Source organism: Aulonocara stuartgranti, assembly GCF_965226115.1.
Source record: "Aulonocara stuartgranti genome assembly, chromosome: 16".
NCBI classification, from domain to species: domain Eukaryota; kingdom Metazoa; phylum Chordata; class Actinopteri; order Cichliformes; family Cichlidae; genus Aulonocara; species Aulonocara stuartgranti.
In genome coordinates, this window is record NC_138952.1 from 5,804,122 (window position 1) to 5,824,172 (window position 20,051).

A 20,051-nucleotide genomic window follows, 5' to 3' on the forward strand; every position below is an offset into this window, starting at 1 on the left:
TGGTGCCAGATATTGGTATTTTTATTAAAACATGTCGGTGCTTTAAACCCTGACTACGTTGACCTATCACAGACTCACTGTGACAGACCTACCATGAAGAAGAAAATAACAGGATGAATTTGAGCACAGTGAATGAAGCAAATCAGAGAGGTCATAAATTGATTTGACACATTATTAAATATTATTAATACACACACTGACACCTCACCTGCTTTTTGAATTTTAGAAGTATTCTTCATCATCTTCTTTGTATTGGGCTATGTAATTAAATACTTGTTTACACCTTTTGTTTTACTGTGTGCGTCTTTTTGTTCTCTTTTCAGTTCCTTGGAAACACAGAGGTTGAAGCTCCGAAAGGCACAGAAGTTGTAAAGGATGCAGTCAGAAAGCTCAAGGTAAAGCTAGTCTCCAGATAGCTGTAGCCTAAAGGACAGCAGAGCATTCTTGAGTGACCAGATTGGACAAGGGGCTGAGAGCAGGGGAGGTGGGAGTGAGTGGCAAGTGCCCCCCTCCCTCATCTGCCAGCACCAAGGTGCCCTTGGAGTTTTTCAGCTCCTAAGCTGTGTAGAACTGCTGGATAAGCACATTAGTTTGTTCAGCCCCCCTTTCTCAGCGTAGATGTAAAGTTTAGTTACAGGAAATACTCATCAGGAATAAAAGCTGCTGTTTCAGGTTCTAGCCTGAAATAAATCATTAAATCACCATAGCTGTAATAGTAAAAGACTCCCTGCCCTGCATTAAAGGGCAAGGCATGCACAATTATACCAGATCCAGGCTGTATGATACTGGCCCAATAGCGGCCCAGTACAGACAATGCAGGGAATGGCGTTAGGAATGAAAATGTCCATCATGGACAGCAGTTGATTGCTTTATCTTGGGTGTTTTTTCATAATGGACTTGGTCTGAAAGCATTATGGTTTTGTGACGTCTGTGATGTTGACCAGTATGAGCACAGCACGCTCTACCAGCTGTGTGCAGCTGTAAACATGACAAAGCGTAACAGGAATGATATCGGTACTTTGCAAGGCTGAAAGCCAGCTTTTTTTCCTTACATGGCCGATGAGGAAGGAACCTGTAGTATGTCATAGGTATTAGTCAGAAAGAGTAAGATTTCATGACTGTGTGAAATCCTAATCCAACAGAGTGACTGTCATCACAGAGAAACCGATCATGCAGTCTGAGGCTGGCATTAGAATTCTTCTGAACACAGAGAAGCTTTTAAGAGGCAGACTTTCCCCTCAGGAGTTTTGGAGGCCAGCCAGAGTAATTAACATGAATTTGTAAGGTGGTCAGAAGTGCAGTGTTAACTGTCTACTGCTTAAAAGCCTACCAGGAGTAACCCTTGAAGATATTTTCTGAACTGAGCAGATGCTGTCATATTTTAGGCCGGCGTATCAAACAAAACGATCGGGTGTGGACCAGAAATTAGTGAGGGTGGTCTCTGTCGATGAAGCTACCCTTGGGAAAAACAGGAAACTATGCTAATGGTCATCAAGCCACATCTTTACTGATAAATCCTGACATGTGAAAAGTCATCGTTAGGGGTACAGTTGTCTTTATTGGGGAACGAATTAAACGAGTTGAAGATCTGGTACCACTATATCTTTTTGGCACTGGTGCTATGCAGGTGATTCCAAATCAAAACCAAAACAATGAGCTGAAAGACACTAAAATAGATGGAGAAGCGTGGAGGAACTGAGGGAATAAATTTGTTTTTGTTGGTTTTCTTTTAAGAGCTTTCTCATTAAGCATTCATGTTACATCTGTGCCTAAGACACATAAATTAGCCTTGCTTTGGAAAACAAAACAAACTTATTTATTGAGGACTCACTTTAAGCTGAAGTGTTTAACTTTTGTAAAAATGTTAAGTTCTATTATATTTGACCCTGTCAGAGCCCATATTTGTTTTCTTTAATTAAGGTAGAAGTGGTCAAAGTCGTAGAGGTAGTATAAGTTGCTAAACAACCGTTTAAGAAAGTGCTCGATGAGTCACTTTGACAAACAGCCTCATTTGTAATTTAGGGCTTCCTTTGTGTTTAGTACACAAAGTTTCATTAAACCTGCCCACAAAATTGCACTTAACCTGGGTTACTCTCCAGACACATACTCCTCAAGCTTACAGACATCTAATCAAACCTTTAAGCATGGGAACAGCCTGAAACCTGGGCAGCTCTCTTTGTCACGGCTTCTTGGTAATGCGGCTGCACTCGCTGCATGCTGGCCTCCCCCCCGTCTTCTCCTGCCAAGACCTGAATCTCTGAGGCCACTTGGAGGGGGAGACTTGTTTTTCCAAACCCGTACCTCTATTGTTACATTGCATTTGATCTGCTTTTGACCAAGGCTCCATGGTTACGCTCCCAGATACGCTGGCAGTCGGGACGACATTAGCTGTGCTTCCTGAGATCATGTGCAGAGAAAAAAAAATGTTGCAACTTCAGAGACAGCCTCAAAGGCACATCTCCATGGTTTAGGTCAAATAATATACTCTTCTATCACTTAGTATATATAAATGACCTTTGGTTTTGCTCAAGCAAGAAGCATCTCCATGAAACACACATTTATTGTCCTCTCACTCTCTCCGTGTCTGGTCATGTTTGTGTCTGCAGGCTTTGAAATGTAAATGTATTAAATTATATAAACATCAATTTACTGCTTTAGTGTTAGAGGCTATATAAAAGAACTCTTAATGGAGGCAAATGGTAAAGCTTCTGATTACTTTCTTTTATCCATTTTTGTGGCAGGAGCAGATACTTAGCGAACATGTATCTCTAATTTCACAACTGTGTAACCGCTGAAGGCAGTGAAAGTAAAGTGAGGATGCTTTTGAAAAGAATGCTGACTTTTTTAAAGTGCTTTAGGTCTCAGTTGCTTCCATCTCTTGGTGTAATCTCAGACTGATTTTGTGATGATGATGTGATCCAATTTGTGGGGTAGCATCTTCTTTTAGCTCCTGTCTTTATGATTTCGTCTGCTAACTGATCCATGCCAACACTTAAGCCGGCTGCCTGAGATTGTTTAGGTCTGTCTTGTGCCCCCAAAAGAGCCCTGACCCAGCGAAGGACAGATGCTGAATTGGATAGAGATCTGGGGAATTGAGGCCAAGTAAACACCTTGAACTCTTTGTTCAGTTCCCTCAATCCATGCCTGAAAAGTTTTAGCACTGTGGCAGGTGCATTATTCTGCTAAAAGAGGCCACTTCTGTCAGGGAATACCACATCCAGCAGGGATCAGTGTGACTAGTGTTTAGGTGGGTGGTACATGGCAAAATACCATGCATATGAATGCCTGGACCCAAGAGTTCTCAGCATTACACCAAGTTGCCCTCTTTGCCTCTTGTAAAAAAATCACAAATGCACAAAATGTAAAAGATGAAACATCTTTCCCTGACTAGTTCATTGTGTTATTGGTCCATGCTCTCACTCTAAAGCTCATGTATGTTCTTTGAGTGCTGCACAGAAGTCAGCTTTGACACACTCAGCTGGTCTGAAGCTGCACAGCTTCATATGCAGCCATATAAAAAGGTTGGGTGTAATTTTGGGTCTAAAAAGTGAAAGTCATGCAGAAGTGCCTCAACTGTGCATATCAATGAAGAGAGATCACTTGAAAAACATCGAACATGATTTATTGAGATGGAGAAATTAATATATTTGGCGATTAGTCTCCGATAACCCATCGTGGCAGGACTGAATCCCTGCAGTAAAAGGATTTAGGACAGTGTCTAGACCAGAGTGTAGAATAGCTCGCTTGAATAGAGCTTTGGCTCAGGTGTCTGAGGTGGAGATGGGGAGGAAGTAGGATGCACAAAGGAGTCTGAAAGGAAGAATTACAGAGAGGACAGATTTAAACCATCCACCAGGCTCAAAGAAGGCAGGCAAGAAGATGATTGGAAAGCAGCAGACACAAAACCCTTATTTGTTCACTTTTGAGCATTCCAACATTTTTACTTCCATAGGAATTCAGAGGACAGGTAGCAGCCAGGTGATGCTAATCAAATACAATCTATTCAAGGCGTTTTGGCAGAAGTGTAGACCAATATTCCTCCACAATGATCTGAGAGACTGATAAATACATACGGAGAGTGATTACGTCAAGCTATCGTTGCTAAAGGTAATTCTGTAAGCTACTGAATCATGGGGTTGTATTTAGTTTTTCACAGGTCCACATAAGGGAAACCAGCTTTCAGCTTCTGTGACCTCAGCAAAAACCTTCCTGATAAGATGGCTTTAAGTCCTAATTACAGAGTGTTGTTCATTTTATAAAACATGTTCCCCATTAGAATCAAAGAAGTGAGATAAAGTACGCTGTTGCTTTGTTATCATTGAAAAGCTTGAGCGTGCTTTGTCTTCTTGTTTCTTAGTCAGATCCTCACCTTCCTCCTCACATTTGGTTTCAATGTTTCCATTCAGCTCATAGCTTCACATTTGGACTAACCAGCAGCTGATGTCAATATCCATCTTTTATATACAGTTGATGTACTCTGTAAGCTGGGATGCACATTGTGCCTCAGTGCCTCTCTATCACATCCATATTAAGGTTTTAGAAATTTGGAGTTGATGTTAGACCACACGGGTCAGCCTTTATTCTCCGCATGCATCAGTGAGCCTAAGGCGCCATAACCCACACATAGCCCTCACAACTGGCTTCTGGTAAAGTCGCTGTGTTTCTGTTACAGCCATTTTCTGTGTCCAACATGTCAGCTTCAAGACATGACAGTTAACTTTCTGTCTAATATATCCCACACCTTGACAGGTGCCATTGTAACAAGGCCATCAGTGTCATTCACCTGTCAATGGTTTTAATGCTGTTGCAGTTTGTAGATTTTGGATTGGTCAGATTCTCCCGACAAACAAGTGTCAGAATCTTGTGCTCTGTACTCTATCTTGAGATAAAAAAAAGGAGTTGTCATATTATCAGCTTCTTTGCATGTCTTCTCAACTGACAGCATACACTCCCGTTTAATTTCATTGGTTGTTGTCCTCAACTCGCTGCCAAGTTCACTTTGTATTTATAACACTTGGCAACAAAATGAAGAAAGACTTAAACAGTTTTTTGGCAGAGAACAAAGATGGACCCACTACATGGTTCACACTTTTAATTTCTTCTGTAAAACAGGAAACTTTAATGATTGCATTTCCCCCGATCAAGTCTAATTAGCATTTAAAGATAATATGCTGCACAGAGGTTTGTGTCTACACTGATGAGAACAGCATTCAGTTTTACTGCTGTTTTTTCTTTCTTTTTAAAGCAGCAATAATCATAATCTTTACATGAACAGTGCCTCAAATGACAATGTGTACTGTAAAGGGAATTGTACTCAAAGTATAATCATCTCAGCTCTACTAAATGTTACATCTCTGAAATCTTTGGTTTGGCTTTACTCTTTGATTCAGACTCTTAGCAAACATGGCATGTCCTTTCCTTACAACTGCATCTGTCATGCCACCAGCATAAGACACCTCGCTAATGTCAATAGCTCTTGCTTTAATATTTAGCAGCTAAAGTGAAATGTGGTCTCAGATATACTTAGAGAACAAAACAGAACAAGTGTTTACGTTTGTACTTTGAGCAGAAATATGACAAACAGTACCAACACATTCATCGTATCTAAATTTTTGAGCTGGTTGCAGCTTTAAATGCAGAAATCCAGGATATGGTAAAAATGTCTTACCATGCTTTTACTGTAGCTGTATTTGTGTGTCATGTGGCATACTTTCTTATATGCTAATTGCACTTTTATCATACTAATTTTTCCTCTTGCAGTTTCAGAGGCACATCAAAAAGTCGGAGGGACAGAAGATCCCGAAAGTGGAACTTCAGATCTCCATTTATGGCGTGAAGATACTAGATCCCAAGACAAAAGTGAGTCCAGAAAGGATATAGGCAACTGTATATGACAACTGTGATTATACGGAAAATAAACACTGTGAAGTCATCTCTCGTATGCAGAGTAAATAATAAATGCTTTATTTTCCCCCCAGGATGTGCAGCATAACTGTCAGTTACACAGAATATCCTTCTGCGCAGATGACAAAACCGATAAAAGGATATTTACTTTTATCTGCAAAGACTCAGAGTCCAACAAACACCTCTGCTACGTCTTTGACAGTGAAAAATGTGTAAGTCTCTGCCGCTTCAACAAGCTTGCTTGTTTCCTTGGATACAAATGTGAAATACATGAGTCAGATTGCTGAAAAATAAGGTATTTTGACATCTCACAGTTAACCTTTCACGATCAGCTTAAGTGAAAACTACAGCTGTACTCACATTTATTTAGTGTTTGAGCCAGTCTTTGTTTCCTATGTGCTTCAGGCAGAAGAGATAACTTTAACTATCGGCCAAGCCTTTGATTTGGCCTACAAGAAGTTCTTGGAGTCTGGAGGCAAAGACGTGGAAACCAGGAAACAGATTGGAACCCTGCAGAAACGAGTGCGTCTCACATCCAGCTCACGGAGCTCGTTCGCTCACACACACACACTCTGACAGCGTGTACCACCGTGCAGATGCATTGATGTTTTTATTAATTAATGCGGAGCTTGTTTCTATTGATTGTCTTAAATCATCCAGTGTGGACGATTAAGCTGTGCTGATAAAAGGAAAAAAACTGTTAATGAATATTAATGACGCAGACTTCTGTTGTAACAGAGCCAGCCTGTAGTCAAATTATTGTATGCCCAGCTGAAAACACGGAGCCGTCCCATGGGAAGTGTTTAAAATTGGATTTGTTCAGATATTCATATAAATTTGATCAAATTGGGGACGTGATGTTTTAGCTAAACACCAGCCTCACGTGTACTTTAACCTCAGTTGGAGGACGGTGGTTAAGCAGACGTGTATTCAAGTGTGTTAAACAGTACAGCCAACTCAGCAGTTTATGAACATGTACACAGACATGCAGACACAGAGCCATGTTAAAAGTTTAGTGATTATTGAGTTCAAATTGTTCAGCATGAATAAACATCTGCTGATAAAGACCTTGTGATAGAAGCAAAGGTCCAGAAATAGCTATTGAGCAGAGCTTGGCAAGGATCTACCGTTTATTTTGATTTAATCCCAAAATCACTTCTGCTGCCCCCTGCTGGTAATACTCAGCAAAGCAGCATGTGTGTTCTAATACAGCGGTCCCCAACCTCCGGGCCTCGGACCGGTACCGGTCCCTGAGTCGTTTGATACCGGGCTGCGAGACTTGAGGCTCAGGTGTGAAATGTATGGTTTTCAGGGTTCCCATTTGAGTAACATTTGTTAAACACTATGTAACCTTACAGGAAACAACTAAACTAGTGTTTTTGTTGGCTGTTTTAAAGGTGTTTATAATTAACTTACATTTTTGCATATTTTGTCGATAATTTTAGTTATGACATCATGGCAGATTTCTGTGTATTTTGTTGATATGCACTGAAGTTAGCTTGCTAACTAGCCATTGCTATCCTATACCTTTGTGGCTTAAAGCTGTGTGGAGTTGGTTACTTATCAACTTGTCTGATGAGTTCACAGACGTCATAGGTTTTTCTTGATTATTATAATCTCAATATTTCAGCAAAGTCTCAGGAAAGATTTGTTGAATATCAGTATCTCATTGTTGACGCGACAGCTTAATTACTTAATAATAGTTAGTTTTTAGCAGTGTGCTAAAGTACAGTGTTTTGTCATTTGTGTCGAATTCTGTTAAAAAAAAGACATGTGAGCAGTTCGAACGTGACTCTGTATCATAAGCAAATTACACAAATTGCACTTTGACATCAAATATTTTTCTGCACTCTGCTGCTGCCCTGTGTCCTGATTCTGTTTGTATCTTTTGCAGATTCAAGAACTGGAAACGGAAAACTCTGAACTAAAGAAACAACTGCAAGAGCTTGAAGAACAGCTGATGATAGCACACGTACCTTCAGTAAGAACAAACTGCGTAGCATGCCAAACTTCAGTTTAGAAAAGTAGATTTTACAGAAGAAAATGAGACCTTAGACTTTGATTTCTGTCCTTTTCAACAGCAGTTACTGTAGCCACGGGGAACAATAGAGTGACTGCATTACAATATCCAATATCTGCAATATCCATCTAAAACTACCTGAAGTGTCTGTTATACCAGGCAAAGCAACGCCACTAGAATCAGCTGAATTGTTGAGTTGTACAAAACTGCTTTTGTTCCTTTTGAGATGTTTAATTCAAAGACTTTCATTATGTACGAAACAGCTGACTAATGTAATAGCACTCTTTAATAACATAATCTGTGATTCAAGCATTCTGAATGAGCCAGAAGTGCACAACCTAAACCGTCGTTTAATTCTAAAAGATTCCTGATTTAAACTTAAATTTAAACTGTTGAGTTTTAAAAGTACTTTTAAGGACAGCTGGCTTTGCTGATTGTGTTTGTGCGATTAAATGCACGACTCCGGTTTGGAATGACCAGGCCTATCTGGAGGCAGGCAGCAGGGGTCTGTATCTGAAGCAAAGCAATTACACACCTGATTGGTCTGATGAGGAATGCGATACATTCAGCATCTAATTGGGGCAAATGCCAGCACTTGTGACAGCCTCCTGAGAATGCAATTACCCACAGCTCCCCTATTCTACAACACTGAATAATATTGTCTCTGTCTCTCTCTTTCTGGTCATTTCCTGTCTGCGATCTTTTTCTCAGCCGCTGCACATAAACGCAGCTAATGAAGCATACATGCTGCAGAGGCCGTCCTCTCTCTTCTGGTGCCACAGCATCAAGTCGCTCTCCTGTCTGGAAATCTCCTCTGTCACTCTCACTCCTATGAGCTCACCGGAGTCCAACCTGTCCACCGGGCTACTAACTCCTCCGCCTGCCAAACCCGCTCTCCTCCCTCCTAAACCCAATGAGGGCTGCAGCATCCCGCGGCCTCGCGTAAACACCCTCCGCTTCTCTTTTTCTGTGCTGTCTCTCTGTCCCTGGAGCCTTGTTATCTCCTGCCTTTGTCTGTGTGGTGCTTGTGCTTCGTCTTCTTCTTCTTCCCTTGCTTTGATGCAAAAAAAAAAAAAGAGAGAAAAATAGCTGTGTAGTTTGTGCATGGGTGAACTTACAGGTCTCTGCCGGTGGCTCAACCATTACTTTGTATGCAGGCGGGGAGTATCTCAATGAAGCCGCAGTCGACAGACATTTTTGACATGGTTCCCTTCTCCCCTGTGACACCACTGGTGCCCACACCAGCCAGCAACGGCTGCCCACCCCCTCCACCCACCACATTGCCACCAGATATAAGTAAGTGAAAAACTTATTTGCATTTCGGTGTTTTAACCCCTCCCCCCTCGATGTGCCTCCTTGATCATTACAGTGTTGATCTGCTCTGTGCATGTAGGTAAAGATTTGTTTGGTGCAGAGCCGTTTGATCCGTTCACCTGCGGGGCAGCTGATTTCCCTCCAGACATCCAGTCAAAGCTGGATGAGATGCAGGTGAGCTCATCACTGTGTCTCTTTCAGAAGAATTGCAGGCAGGCTGCTTAAACTGTGAAACTGTTTTCTTCTTTTTATTATCACAACCATTACTTTGAAGATTAAAGATTTTCCCCTTGCTTTCGTAAATAAAGGCTTTGCGCATCACAAGCGACGCCTTAGCTGAACCTAGTAACAGACTCCAGTTGTCTAACCGCAGTGCACACCGCGGTAATTGCCTCCACATCAGTTCCACCATACAGTACACACTTTATTACAATAAATAATGTTTGAGTAGAAAAATGCAGTAGCAATAGAAACAATTTGTGTGGAATTATCTAATGAGGAAAGGTTTAGTGACTCATCAATGGGTAACAGTAGCTCCTTTATTCATTTTAATCAGAAGACACAGAAACACTAATGTGTTCATAAAAGAGTGTGTTAATTAAAAGTGTTTAGTGTATCACTCTGTTTTCCTGCCTGCATGAAAATGTCGTGATATTACAGCAGAGCGAGTTCAAGCAATTGTTGTTGTGTTTGGGATGGAGCCATAAATTAATATTGTAGTCAGATCTGTAATATAAAAAAAACCAATGGTGCTTATTAGAAATAAACTTTTGCTTTCAGACTGCGTCTCAAACCTTTGTGGGGATTGCCAAAAACTGAGAGAGCTAAAGGAGCTTGTGTTCAGTCATTTAATCCAAAGCGATAAATCGGGATTTGAATATATGATCTCATGTATAAGATAACAACTTTTTTTTTGTTAAGTGTGTGAATTTATCTTACACCCACTGTAGCAGATTTGTGTTAACAGACAAATGCACGTTCTTGTTAAAGGTCAGTGAGTGCAGAAGTGGAATTAATTGGATCCATCATTTCCTAACAAACTACAAAAGTGATCCTGAAATAGTTTCCTTTAGTCGGTGGTATTTATTCGCAGGGCTTCCTGTCCTGTAATTGGTAATTATTAGAAACACACCTCGCAGCCTTGTTAACAGATGAGACTAATTAAGTGGATTTGTAGCGGTGCTTTTTTTCTGTTTGCAATAGCAGGACATGGGAAAAAAGGGTTTGAAAAGCTGCTGCAGCTTCTGTTTTCGTGCTGTCACACAGTTATCAGTGTAGTTACACCATGTTCACATGAATCTGTAAAAACCGCCTGAAAATGACAACATTTGCTTTAAAAAGTTGTGACTTCAAAACTGCGACATCCAAGGTTCAGTTTGTTAAACACCTGTTGAGCTTTGGCAGCGTGTCGCCAGTAGGAGGCAGCGTTGCTCTGATGTTTCTCTCCTTCCTGTTCTTTCTCTTCTTAATGACTAACAGCTGAACGTATCTCTTTCCCTCTCTCACTCGTAGCGGCAGAGATGGTTCGTAGTCCTTTACCCCCTGCTTGTGCTGTTGTGTTTTCGTCTTGCACGCTCTGAATGCAGCTGCACGCGCTCACATTTGCAGACTGCACCGACGCTGCCAGTGCATCTGTGGCAGCTTCATTAGCTCAGCTTTCTTCATGACTTACTCTGTGTCTTTTTGATTAACAAGAACAAATACGCACTGCTTAAGCTTGAAAATATTTGTTTTGCACATAAACAATGTTGGGGGTGCATGACGGCCTCATTTGCAAAATAAGCTCGACTTACTTTGATCTGCTATAATTGAGTTTTCCTATTAGGATTCATGCCTTGCCGTTTCTGATCTTGTCTAAAATGCATGACCCAGCATGATGCGGTGTCAGTAGCGTTTAGCTTGTCTTTGCCTCTGAGGTTTTTCCAGCGGGCCTGAGTGTCTATAAAAACGGCCCTGTGTGGCTTCATGTCTTCCAGGAGGGGTTCAAAATGGGACTAACCTTAGAGGGCACCGTCTTCTCTCTGGACCCGCTAGACAGTCGCTGCTGATGCTGAGAAGATGAACCCTTCGAGGTGCACTTTCAACCCGTTTGTATGAAGAAGAAGTGCCAAAATCCACTCCACGGTCGAGTCAAGATGTCACAGTTTTCATCTTGAGGTTTATATGCATTTGCATTTAGATTGGTTTTCGATATTTCAAGGTAAACTCAGATCCATTATAGTAAAGAGCTATTTTTGTAATAAAAAAAAGACAAAAAATGCGTATGGAGGTGTTAGTTTTGAGTACCTTTGCTTGCACAGGAGGAGACAGTTGTAAATAGTGGATATGTTCAATGGTACACTCTGTGGCAGAATTTTCATATGTGTGTATGCACCGTTTGAATTCTGTATTGTCAACACATTCCTGTTTGTATGCCAAACACAAGCTGGCAAGAAAAATAAATGGAATCTATATTGTGACAAAACCTTTGAGCTTTTAACATCGCATATTTTACTCCACATTAATTCATACGTTATGTAGTCGATTAATCCAGCCTGATATTTTCTTTTGCTTTTTTACTTCAGTGACCTTTCCGCTCTTTGTCCTTTGTTCTGTTCAGATTTTGACCAGATTGAGTTGCCATTTCGGTGTTTACCTTTCATTTTCTGCTCTTTTATCTCTGTCCAGCCAGTTCTATTCCTGTTATTTCACTTTTGGTTGAATTGACTTTGCTGTTACAGATATTAAAGAAAATCCTACTATGAAAACTGCTCCTCACTCATTCTTCTGTGTTATATAATTTATATCTGACTTTATTTGTATGTGGCATTTGTTTATGAAACATTTTCTTCAAGTGGCAGAACTATTATAATGCTGTAGGCTCGGCTAAAGCACAATGACGCCCTTGAATTTTTCCGAGTGCCATCACGACATTTTGTGTGCGATTGCCATCAGCTTACAAAAGGGAAACATGAAAAAAAATGGAAGTCCTCTTAGCAATAGGAAGTACAGAGTCCATATGTTTACATGTCACTGCTCTGTTCTGCAATATCAAAGCCTCTTTTAGCCAATATGCTTTTGTGACTTTTAAGTACATATAATGAGCTTTTAAGAGTTAAGATTTAGGTCTGTAACAGCGGTATTGTACATGGTAGCTGCAGTTAGCGTGGTTAGCTTTCTGCAGGGTGTGTAATACTGCTGGACTAATGCAACTAAATATATTGACGTTTTCTCAGGATAGTAAGTTAACATTGATAGCATCTCCTCCTCCATAGAACCAAGCTCATTAATGCTGCTCAGTGAAAGCTTTAACTGATGCAGAAGTTGGGGGTTGTTGTGGAACTGTGCTTAGCTTGCAGGTGTCTCTTCACATTTGCAGTAGAGGTCTTAAAAGCTGATGTAACTTAATCACATTGATTACATGTTGTTCTCGTCTTTTTCACTCACTAATACAGAATGTGTCATTTTGCTAGTTAAAGTGCAAATGCACACTAACAACAAGGATTTGATCCCTGTTTTTCTCTGAAGTCACAGCGGTCACAGACTGTGGCATTACAAAAATGATTTTGACCGTGTGCAATGAACTTACACTCTCAATGCCTTTGATATGGTTGCTTCAAAGACTGGTGTCAGGTCTGTGACCACCTGCAGTTAGTTGTCAGAGATAAGACTGGTGATGCCTTCTGTCTGCTGTCAATTTGCTATTGAATATGGCAATTTCATCCAGTCTGCTTGGGATAGTACGGCAATTAATTATGATAAATCGTGAAATCTACAAATTGCCATCTGCATACACAGAAATTCACATTAATTACTTCTATTAAGAGTCCAGCCAGAAACCTGAATGGGTAGATTTTAAACAGAAGTTCCTCCACAAATAGTGGTGTAGTTGCTGCAGAACAGCATGTTAATTGCAAAAATGACAGAGGTATTTTTGCAACCTTGCCTTTAATCACCTTGCTTTTGCCCAATGATCAGACCCAACAAATATACCCCCCCCCCCCCCCCCCATAAAATTATGAATTATCTTGCATAATTAGGCTGTTGAGTTTCTTTACTTATTTCAGTTATTACCAACAAAATAGTTGCATGTCTAAACATCTGGGAATTACCCAGATGATTTTATTTATTTAGACAGAGATCCCCTCCCCCTATGTTCAGCATAAAGTTACGCCGATAGTTGCCTCGCACCAAGACACCTGTGCAATCGCCTTGCAATCATAAGTGGTCACCCAAAAGGTTGACATTGCACAATGAATGAACCTCTGGGCAAGTAGCTGATCACTCCAACTACTTGAAATTCATCATAAATACAAAAACACTCAATGCAAACACCGAACAACCCAGTATCTCTTCTACTTTTACTCAAGTGTGACTGAGTTTTAACCAAAGAAATATACCACAAATAAAGAAACTTAGTCACTTGAATTTAGCAATAAATGTGTTGTGTCACTTTCTAACACTTTACCCTAAACACCTTTTATGTTCATCATATGTTTTCACCATAAAATGCTTTCTGCATACAAAGTTATCTATTTGTGCCCAGGTAACCTTTTTACTTTTTTTGCCAACCTGTCACGTTCCACTAATCGGAGTCCTTTGCTCCCATTAGTAATATCTCTACCTTGGGAATGGCTCCTTTTGTGTTCAGTCTTTAGCTGCCATATCACTGCTACCTTCTGTGAATGTCCCATGAGCTATAACTATGACATGAGGTGCAATAGCTCAGATTAGGTCCAGTGTCTAAACAGATTTTCCTCATATATAAGATTCACCTTAACCACTGGGGTGCTTAAGCACATCACCACAGGCAGGGAGAGAGTGATTCACTCAGTTGTTGTCCTAATTCTTCAGTTGCTACAGTTGTGCTGTAAAAAAAAAAAAAAAAAAAAAAAAATCACATCTGATTTTCTCTTTTTCTTTTCTCTTAAAACAAAGTTTCAGGTCTCTTGGGGCTGCTATCGTAGACAATTTATAAAGATCCAAAATGAAGTCTACTCAAACAAGAACAGGCAGAGAGAAGTATTTTCAATATTTATTTTCAAAGGAAGAAACGCATCTGCTTCCAGTGTGGAACCCCCCCTCTTCATCCTCTTCCTCCTCCTTCTCCTCCTCTCTGCCTTGGGGGTGTTTGCAGGCAGCCATGCCTTGCATAATTCTAACAAATCTATAATAAATATACTCAAATTCGAACCAAATGGTCACAAGAGAATTAAAAGCACAGTCAAAAAAAAGGAAAGATGTAAAACAAACTGTTCACATTGAAAACTTTGTGTAAAAAGTAAATTAAACTAAATATGAATTTAGGTGCAAAACTGGCCAACGCAAAGAGCCTAACTATACCTGAATCAATATGACAAGAGCTTAGGGGGATTAACAAGCATTTAGTTTAATTTGTTGCATAGCAAAAAATAAAAATTAAAAATACAAAGCAAACAGGCACACTCAGCCGTCTTATTCTATAAAACTGAGTATTAAAAAAAAGGATTTCAAGAGCATATATGTCCAGGATACTTCAAAGGGGGAGCTGACATGCATAAAAATCGAATACTCTGTGCTACCTTTTAACTGTACCATAATTGTATAATTGAAGGGGGGGGGGGGGGGAAAAGAATTACAAATCACCACACATCACTCACATGACACCTCATTCATCTCCCCATTGTTGACAGAGAGATCTTTATTGGCATCCCCAAACCCTGCCCTGTACCGCGCAGCTGGGAGAAGATCACAACGGTCACACTACTTACAAAACAGCACCTGTGTGAAACAAAAGATTTACATGTAGTGTCATGGTGTTCTCAGTTCCGGTGACGAGGTAGCTAACACTGAGTGACTGACAGTCTTCATGCGTCTTTAATGTTCTACATGGTTGGTACAGAGTTTTGAGTAACTAGATACAGACATCGGTTCATCAGAACTCTCATGAGAAAATACCTGCGCCAGCGAACGCATAAGCGGCTGTATTTGTTTCCTCAATAGCACCACAAAGATGTTTTATATTCAGACAATGAAGTAAAAAAACAAAAAGAAAACAGAGAAGTCTCTAAAAAAATTAGTAGTGGTGGGACATACGTCGTAGTTTCAGTGGAAACGTTCTGGGCTTACGAACAGCAGTCATAATAACAGTTTAAAGCTTCTATGTTCTTTGGCGAAATTAAAGGGTAAGATCTTTGGACCTCGAAAATGCACAAAGCTTGAAGTCAAACATACACAAGACGACAGAGGAATGATTCTGATTTTTTTTTTTTTTTTAAACCAATTTTTCATGTAAATTCCAAAACAAATCTTTGCCGTCTTGAACTGGGTCGAAAGGCACAATAAATATCTCGCCACAGGGCCACAACAGTCCTCGGTACTCGTATGTACAACGTGGCTGATCGCATCAGCTGTCAGTTCAACAGTCTCGGGATTCTCCTCGACACTTCCCTTCCCTGCTGACGCCTTTACAAGAAGCACACGGGCCCGATGTCGACGCCGAACTCTTGATCCCGGCCGCCAATGTCCACGGGGGCAATATCCACAATGGGAAGTCTTGCTGTTTTCTGTGTCCTGTACTCAAACACGGTCTTGCCCCAGTTGCCATTTGCTTGCTGTTAAAGAAATAAAAACACAGGTTCGTCAGTGAACTCTGTGAAGAGAAAGGCTTTCAAATCCTGAAATACATCTAATTCCTCAGTTTGTTCCCTAAGCACACTGTTCATTTTGTGTTCGTGTTCATGCACATACACTCACCTCCTGCTATAAATTAAGCTGAAAAACTCCATTTGTATCAACCCTGATAGAATCTGTTAGAAACTGCTGCCTACTTTCACACCCAGCAGACACCAAGCATCATTATGATTTGACTGATGAAGACCTGTCCAGTATTAACTCACTACTCAATCTTCATTGTCAGGCATGTGTTGAACTACAACAGTTGAAACGCTGGACTTACTGTGCAGGAGTCCTCCACCACTGTGTATCTGAACCGGTTGTTTCCCTCTGCTTTGAGCTCTAGGTCGTTGGAGCCTTTGAGGATCACGGCTTTCTTTAAGTTGCCCGTCTTGTCATCCATGTAGCCCACAGAGTTCTTGCAGTGGTACGTGATGGTCTGGGAAACCTCTTTGGACAGCAGGCGGATGAAGGTCATCTGCACTGCGACGGTGTTTGATGGCTGATCTTTGTTGCCATAAGCAAACTAAAAGCACAAATTTGTACAACATGTTAAGTTCTGGATTGATTTAAAAATGCTCTCACACACACAGACACACACAACTAGTGTGTAGCTGCTCACATGTGTTCCGCTGTTCATGTCGGCTCCAAACCACACAGGCTTGTTCCTGGAGGAGGTCCACCACACTTTACGAGGTATGCTGGATGGGTTGGCAGAGATGCAGGTCTCTCCAGTGTCCATGTTGCAGTGCACTTGAATGGCATCCTCTGCACTGCCTTGGTTTGGATCCACCCAGTACTCACCTACATCACAAAATGGAAGCATTGAAATAAATTGCACTTCCAGAAGTAGGGATATACTAAGTCAGTGTCTACATGAACGGACCCCTGGGGCTAACAATTGGTATTAAAGGCACATATCTGTTTCCTTGAGCACTTAAAGGGTACATACAAGCTCCCAAGCTGTAAATGGTACCATTTACAGCTTGGTATATACCATAGGTATATACCATTTCCTCAAGTTTTTAGGATGACTGTATGCAATTGGCCTCCTTGGAGACAGACCTCTGCTATAAATTCTGGGTGACTTCCTTCCCAAGTTATTGGGTTCTCAAGATTTTCTTAAAACTTGAGGTCACGGAGATTCAAACTGTCCAAGGTTTTAGTAGATGCAACTACAGTATCAATTTGAAAATCCTAAGTCGCCTGTTCTTGAGTTATCACATTCACACGTGTCCTGCTTCCTTATTCACAAGGGGTCATCACAGCATGTTTGATCTGGCAGACTTTTTACACCAAATACCCTTCCTGATGCACCCCCGGATGGATTTGTGTCCCCTCCTGGGATCAAACTGTGGATCTTTCTCTTGTTAGGCGCATTATATTTCATTATATCCCAGCTGGACTATTGTAACTCCTTATACGCTGGAGTCAGCCAGACCTGCCTGGCAAGGCTGCAGTTGGTCCAGAATGCTGCAGCTCGTCTTCTGACACATACTAAAAGATGTGAACACATTTCCCCGGTACTTGCCTCCCTTCATTGGCTCCCTGTCCGCTTCAGAATTAATTTTAAAATTTTATTGTTGACCTACAAAGCCCTGAATGGACAGGCTCCCGGGTATTTGTCTGACCTCTTGCAGACTTATACCCCCCTTAGATCTCTTAGATCAAGTGATCTTTTGCTTTTAGCTGTACCAAGGTCGAGGCTGGTTCATAGAGGTGATCAAGCATTTGCAGTCGTGGCGCCTAAGCTGTGGAATAATTTACCCCTATACATCAGACAGGCTCATACTGTCAGTCTTTTTAAATCTTATCTTAAAACGCATTTTTATTTACTGGCTTTTAATACAGCATGAGAGTTATTTGTTAATTCATATTTTTTGGTGTTTGCTTTTAATACTCTAAGTTGTTTTATTATGCATGTTGTATTCTTGTACAGCACTTTGGTCAACGCTCCTGTTGTAATTAAATGTGCTATATAAATAATTAAACTATTAACTATTAGACTATATGTGTATAAAACTATACTCGGGAGCCTTGACATTACATGCAAGCAACTTTAGTTTGTGTGTCAATATTTACATCAGCAAATGGAAAAACGCTGCAAATACACACAAAACACTATAAAGTGAGGAAAAAAACATCTTACAAAGCGCAAACAAGTGTTTCTGGGGACGTGATGGAAACCAAAACATGTGAAGGCTCACACTGAGACATAAACGAAGAGGAGGGTTCATCAGTGTTGTGAGCTGGAAAAAGTGTGGAGGTAAAACATGATTTAATCACCATTCATAAAATGCTGTGGCTACATGTTTGCTATTAGCCATTTATTTTTTAGCTTGTCATTTCCGCTTCTGCTCTATCACGTTATCATTTCCTAAAAAAAAAAAGATTTGTTTCATGATTTTTAAAATTTCTTGTTTTTAGATTTTGCAGGTTTTTTAATTCCTGTTGTGTTTTTGCAGCATTTTCCTATTTGCTGGTGTTTTCCTAAGTTGCAGTGTATTTGACCTCTCAAGGCCACCATAGAAAAAAATTTACATTCTAATAAAGTCAAATCTGTTTAAATGTCTCCCCTCACTCACCGCTCTTCTTCATGGGGTAGCACCTCTTGAGGTCGTCACAGGTCCTGGCAGGATGTTTCTTGCTGCCGTCTGGGCTCTTCATGTTGTCGATCTGGCTCTTGAGGGCTTTCAGGGTGGCTTGAACACCGGGGTCGACGGGCACTATGGTGGAGGCATTGCTGTTGGGCAGAGCTTCGTCCTCGCTGAACTCAGGAGGAGGTGGCCCAGAGTCGTAATCCTGGGGGCCGCCGAATAGGTCATCCACAGCTGCCATGGGACGTCCGGGAGGGCCTGGAGGACCTGCGGGTCCGGGTTCTCCGGGAGGGCCCTGCGGGTTTTGGAATAGTAGTGTGAAGACTGTACTCTTTGGGGGTTTTATTTACACATTGAAATTTTGCCCATCCCCTATTCCCTATGTACCAAACATCTGTTGAAAAGATGTTCTGCATTTTAACAAACATTCTCATCTGGCTCCTTTTTATGAGCTTTGCACACACTTTTTGCTGCGTAATGAGACAATACCTCTGGTCCAACTTCTCCTGTGATCCCACGAGTTCCTGGAGGTCCCATTGGTCCAGGCAGTCCTATGTATCCTTCTTTTCCAGGAGGCCCGATAGGTCCAGGAGGTCCCTAAATCATAAGGAACCGTTAGCCTCAAATATGAGAAATTAATTCCAAAGTTATAGCTGATATGAAGATTATTCTCTTCCTCAACACGAATGAATCGGTGGCAATTACCCTCGGTCCACTGGGTCCAACAATTCCTGGAGCTCCCTGCTCACCAGTTGTGCCCTAAAAGCAATAAATCAAATTTATTAGTCTGTTTAATGCACTTTAACTCGATGAACACAACCTATTGATGATACTCAAGTGGGAAAACTCAGCTAATGGTACCATTTGTTTTGTTCAGCTGAATTTCTGTGAAACAAAGTGTCCACTTTAGGGCACTGCCAAGAGTAAAGTAAATACACTAATCTAGCTTATAGCTGTCAGTAACTGGGTCATGAGGGGTGGGTTGATGGGATAATGACAGACAACATTGTTAGCAAAAAACGGAAATGAAGCTGCACTCATTTACAAGCGCTGCATTAAAATGAAAGAGAATTATGTTCAAATAAAAAATTAAAGATCCTTTTGATCACTGTCTGATTTGCATTTCAGAGCGCGGTTGGCAAAGGTGGAATAACAGAAGAATACTCCACTGTACTGTATGCAGTAGGTTGGAAAGCCTCTGAGATGAAGCAGAAGTCATCAGAGTCAACATTATCATTTTTACTTACTGGAGGTCCGGGGAGACCCTGCAAACCAGTGAAGCCTCTGTGTCCCTTCTGGCCTCTCTCTCCATGGTCACCCAGGTCACCCTTATCTCCTCTCGGCCCTTGGGGTCCCTGAGTTATAAAAGATTTAGGGTATTTCATAATTACGGTCATGAAATGATGAAGATTGCTTTTACTGCTGTTCTGCACTGAGATCCGAATGAATGTTCATTGAAAGCTATCTGAAAAGGTAATTTACTTTCATAAAACAGATAGTTTCACATAACCACAAGCTGAAGACTCACCACTAATCCTCTCTTTCCAGCTGAGCCAGGTGGTCCAGGAGGTCCTCTTGAGCCC

The 20,051-nt window shown here is 41.0% G+C and overlaps 2 protein-coding genes across 8 annotated transcripts in view; one reads left to right on the top strand and one right to left on the bottom strand.

The window, feature by feature from the left end:
* gulp1a (GULP PTB domain containing engulfment adaptor 1a) overlaps positions 1-11,985 on the top strand; it is a 94,891-nt gene extending 82,906 nt beyond the window's left edge. For 6 of the 7 annotated variants that reach the window (XM_082509012.1, XM_082509013.1, XM_082509015.1 and 3 more), the window contains 9 exons: positions 324-395; positions 5,761-5,859; positions 5,979-6,116; positions 6,310-6,426; positions 7,799-7,885; positions 8,636-8,866; positions 9,082-9,220; positions 9,318-9,412; positions 11,215-11,985. In XM_082509012.1, coding sequence (XP_082365138.1) covers positions 324-395; positions 5,761-5,859; positions 5,979-6,116; positions 6,310-6,426; positions 7,799-7,885; positions 8,636-8,866; positions 9,082-9,220; positions 9,318-9,412; positions 11,215-11,286 — 1,050 coding nt within the window. In that variant the 3' untranslated portion in view covers positions 11,287-11,985. The remainder of the gene's footprint in view (positions 1-323; positions 396-5,760; positions 5,860-5,978; positions 6,117-6,309; positions 6,427-7,798; positions 7,886-8,635; positions 8,867-9,081; positions 9,221-9,317; positions 9,413-11,214) is intronic. The other variant, XM_082509018.1, reaches the window with a different exon arrangement.
* A 2,877-nt stretch (positions 11,986-14,862) lies between these two features.
* col5a2a (collagen, type V, alpha 2a) overlaps positions 14,863-20,051 on the bottom strand; it is a 41,611-nt gene continuing 36,422 nt past the window's right edge. The window contains exons 47-54 of the mRNA XM_082508159.1: positions 19,997-20,050; positions 19,716-19,823; positions 19,174-19,227; positions 18,958-19,065; positions 18,457-18,763; positions 16,494-16,675; positions 16,155-16,397; positions 14,863-15,810 (exon numbers count right to left, since the gene is read on the bottom strand). Of these exons, the coding sequence (XP_082364285.1) occupies positions 15,664-15,810; positions 16,155-16,397; positions 16,494-16,675; positions 18,457-18,763; positions 18,958-19,065; positions 19,174-19,227; positions 19,716-19,823; positions 19,997-20,050 (1,203 nt within the window). The 3' untranslated portion in view covers positions 14,863-15,663. The remainder of the gene's footprint in view (positions 15,811-16,154; positions 16,398-16,493; positions 16,676-18,456; positions 18,764-18,957; positions 19,066-19,173; positions 19,228-19,715; positions 19,824-19,996; position 20,051) is intronic.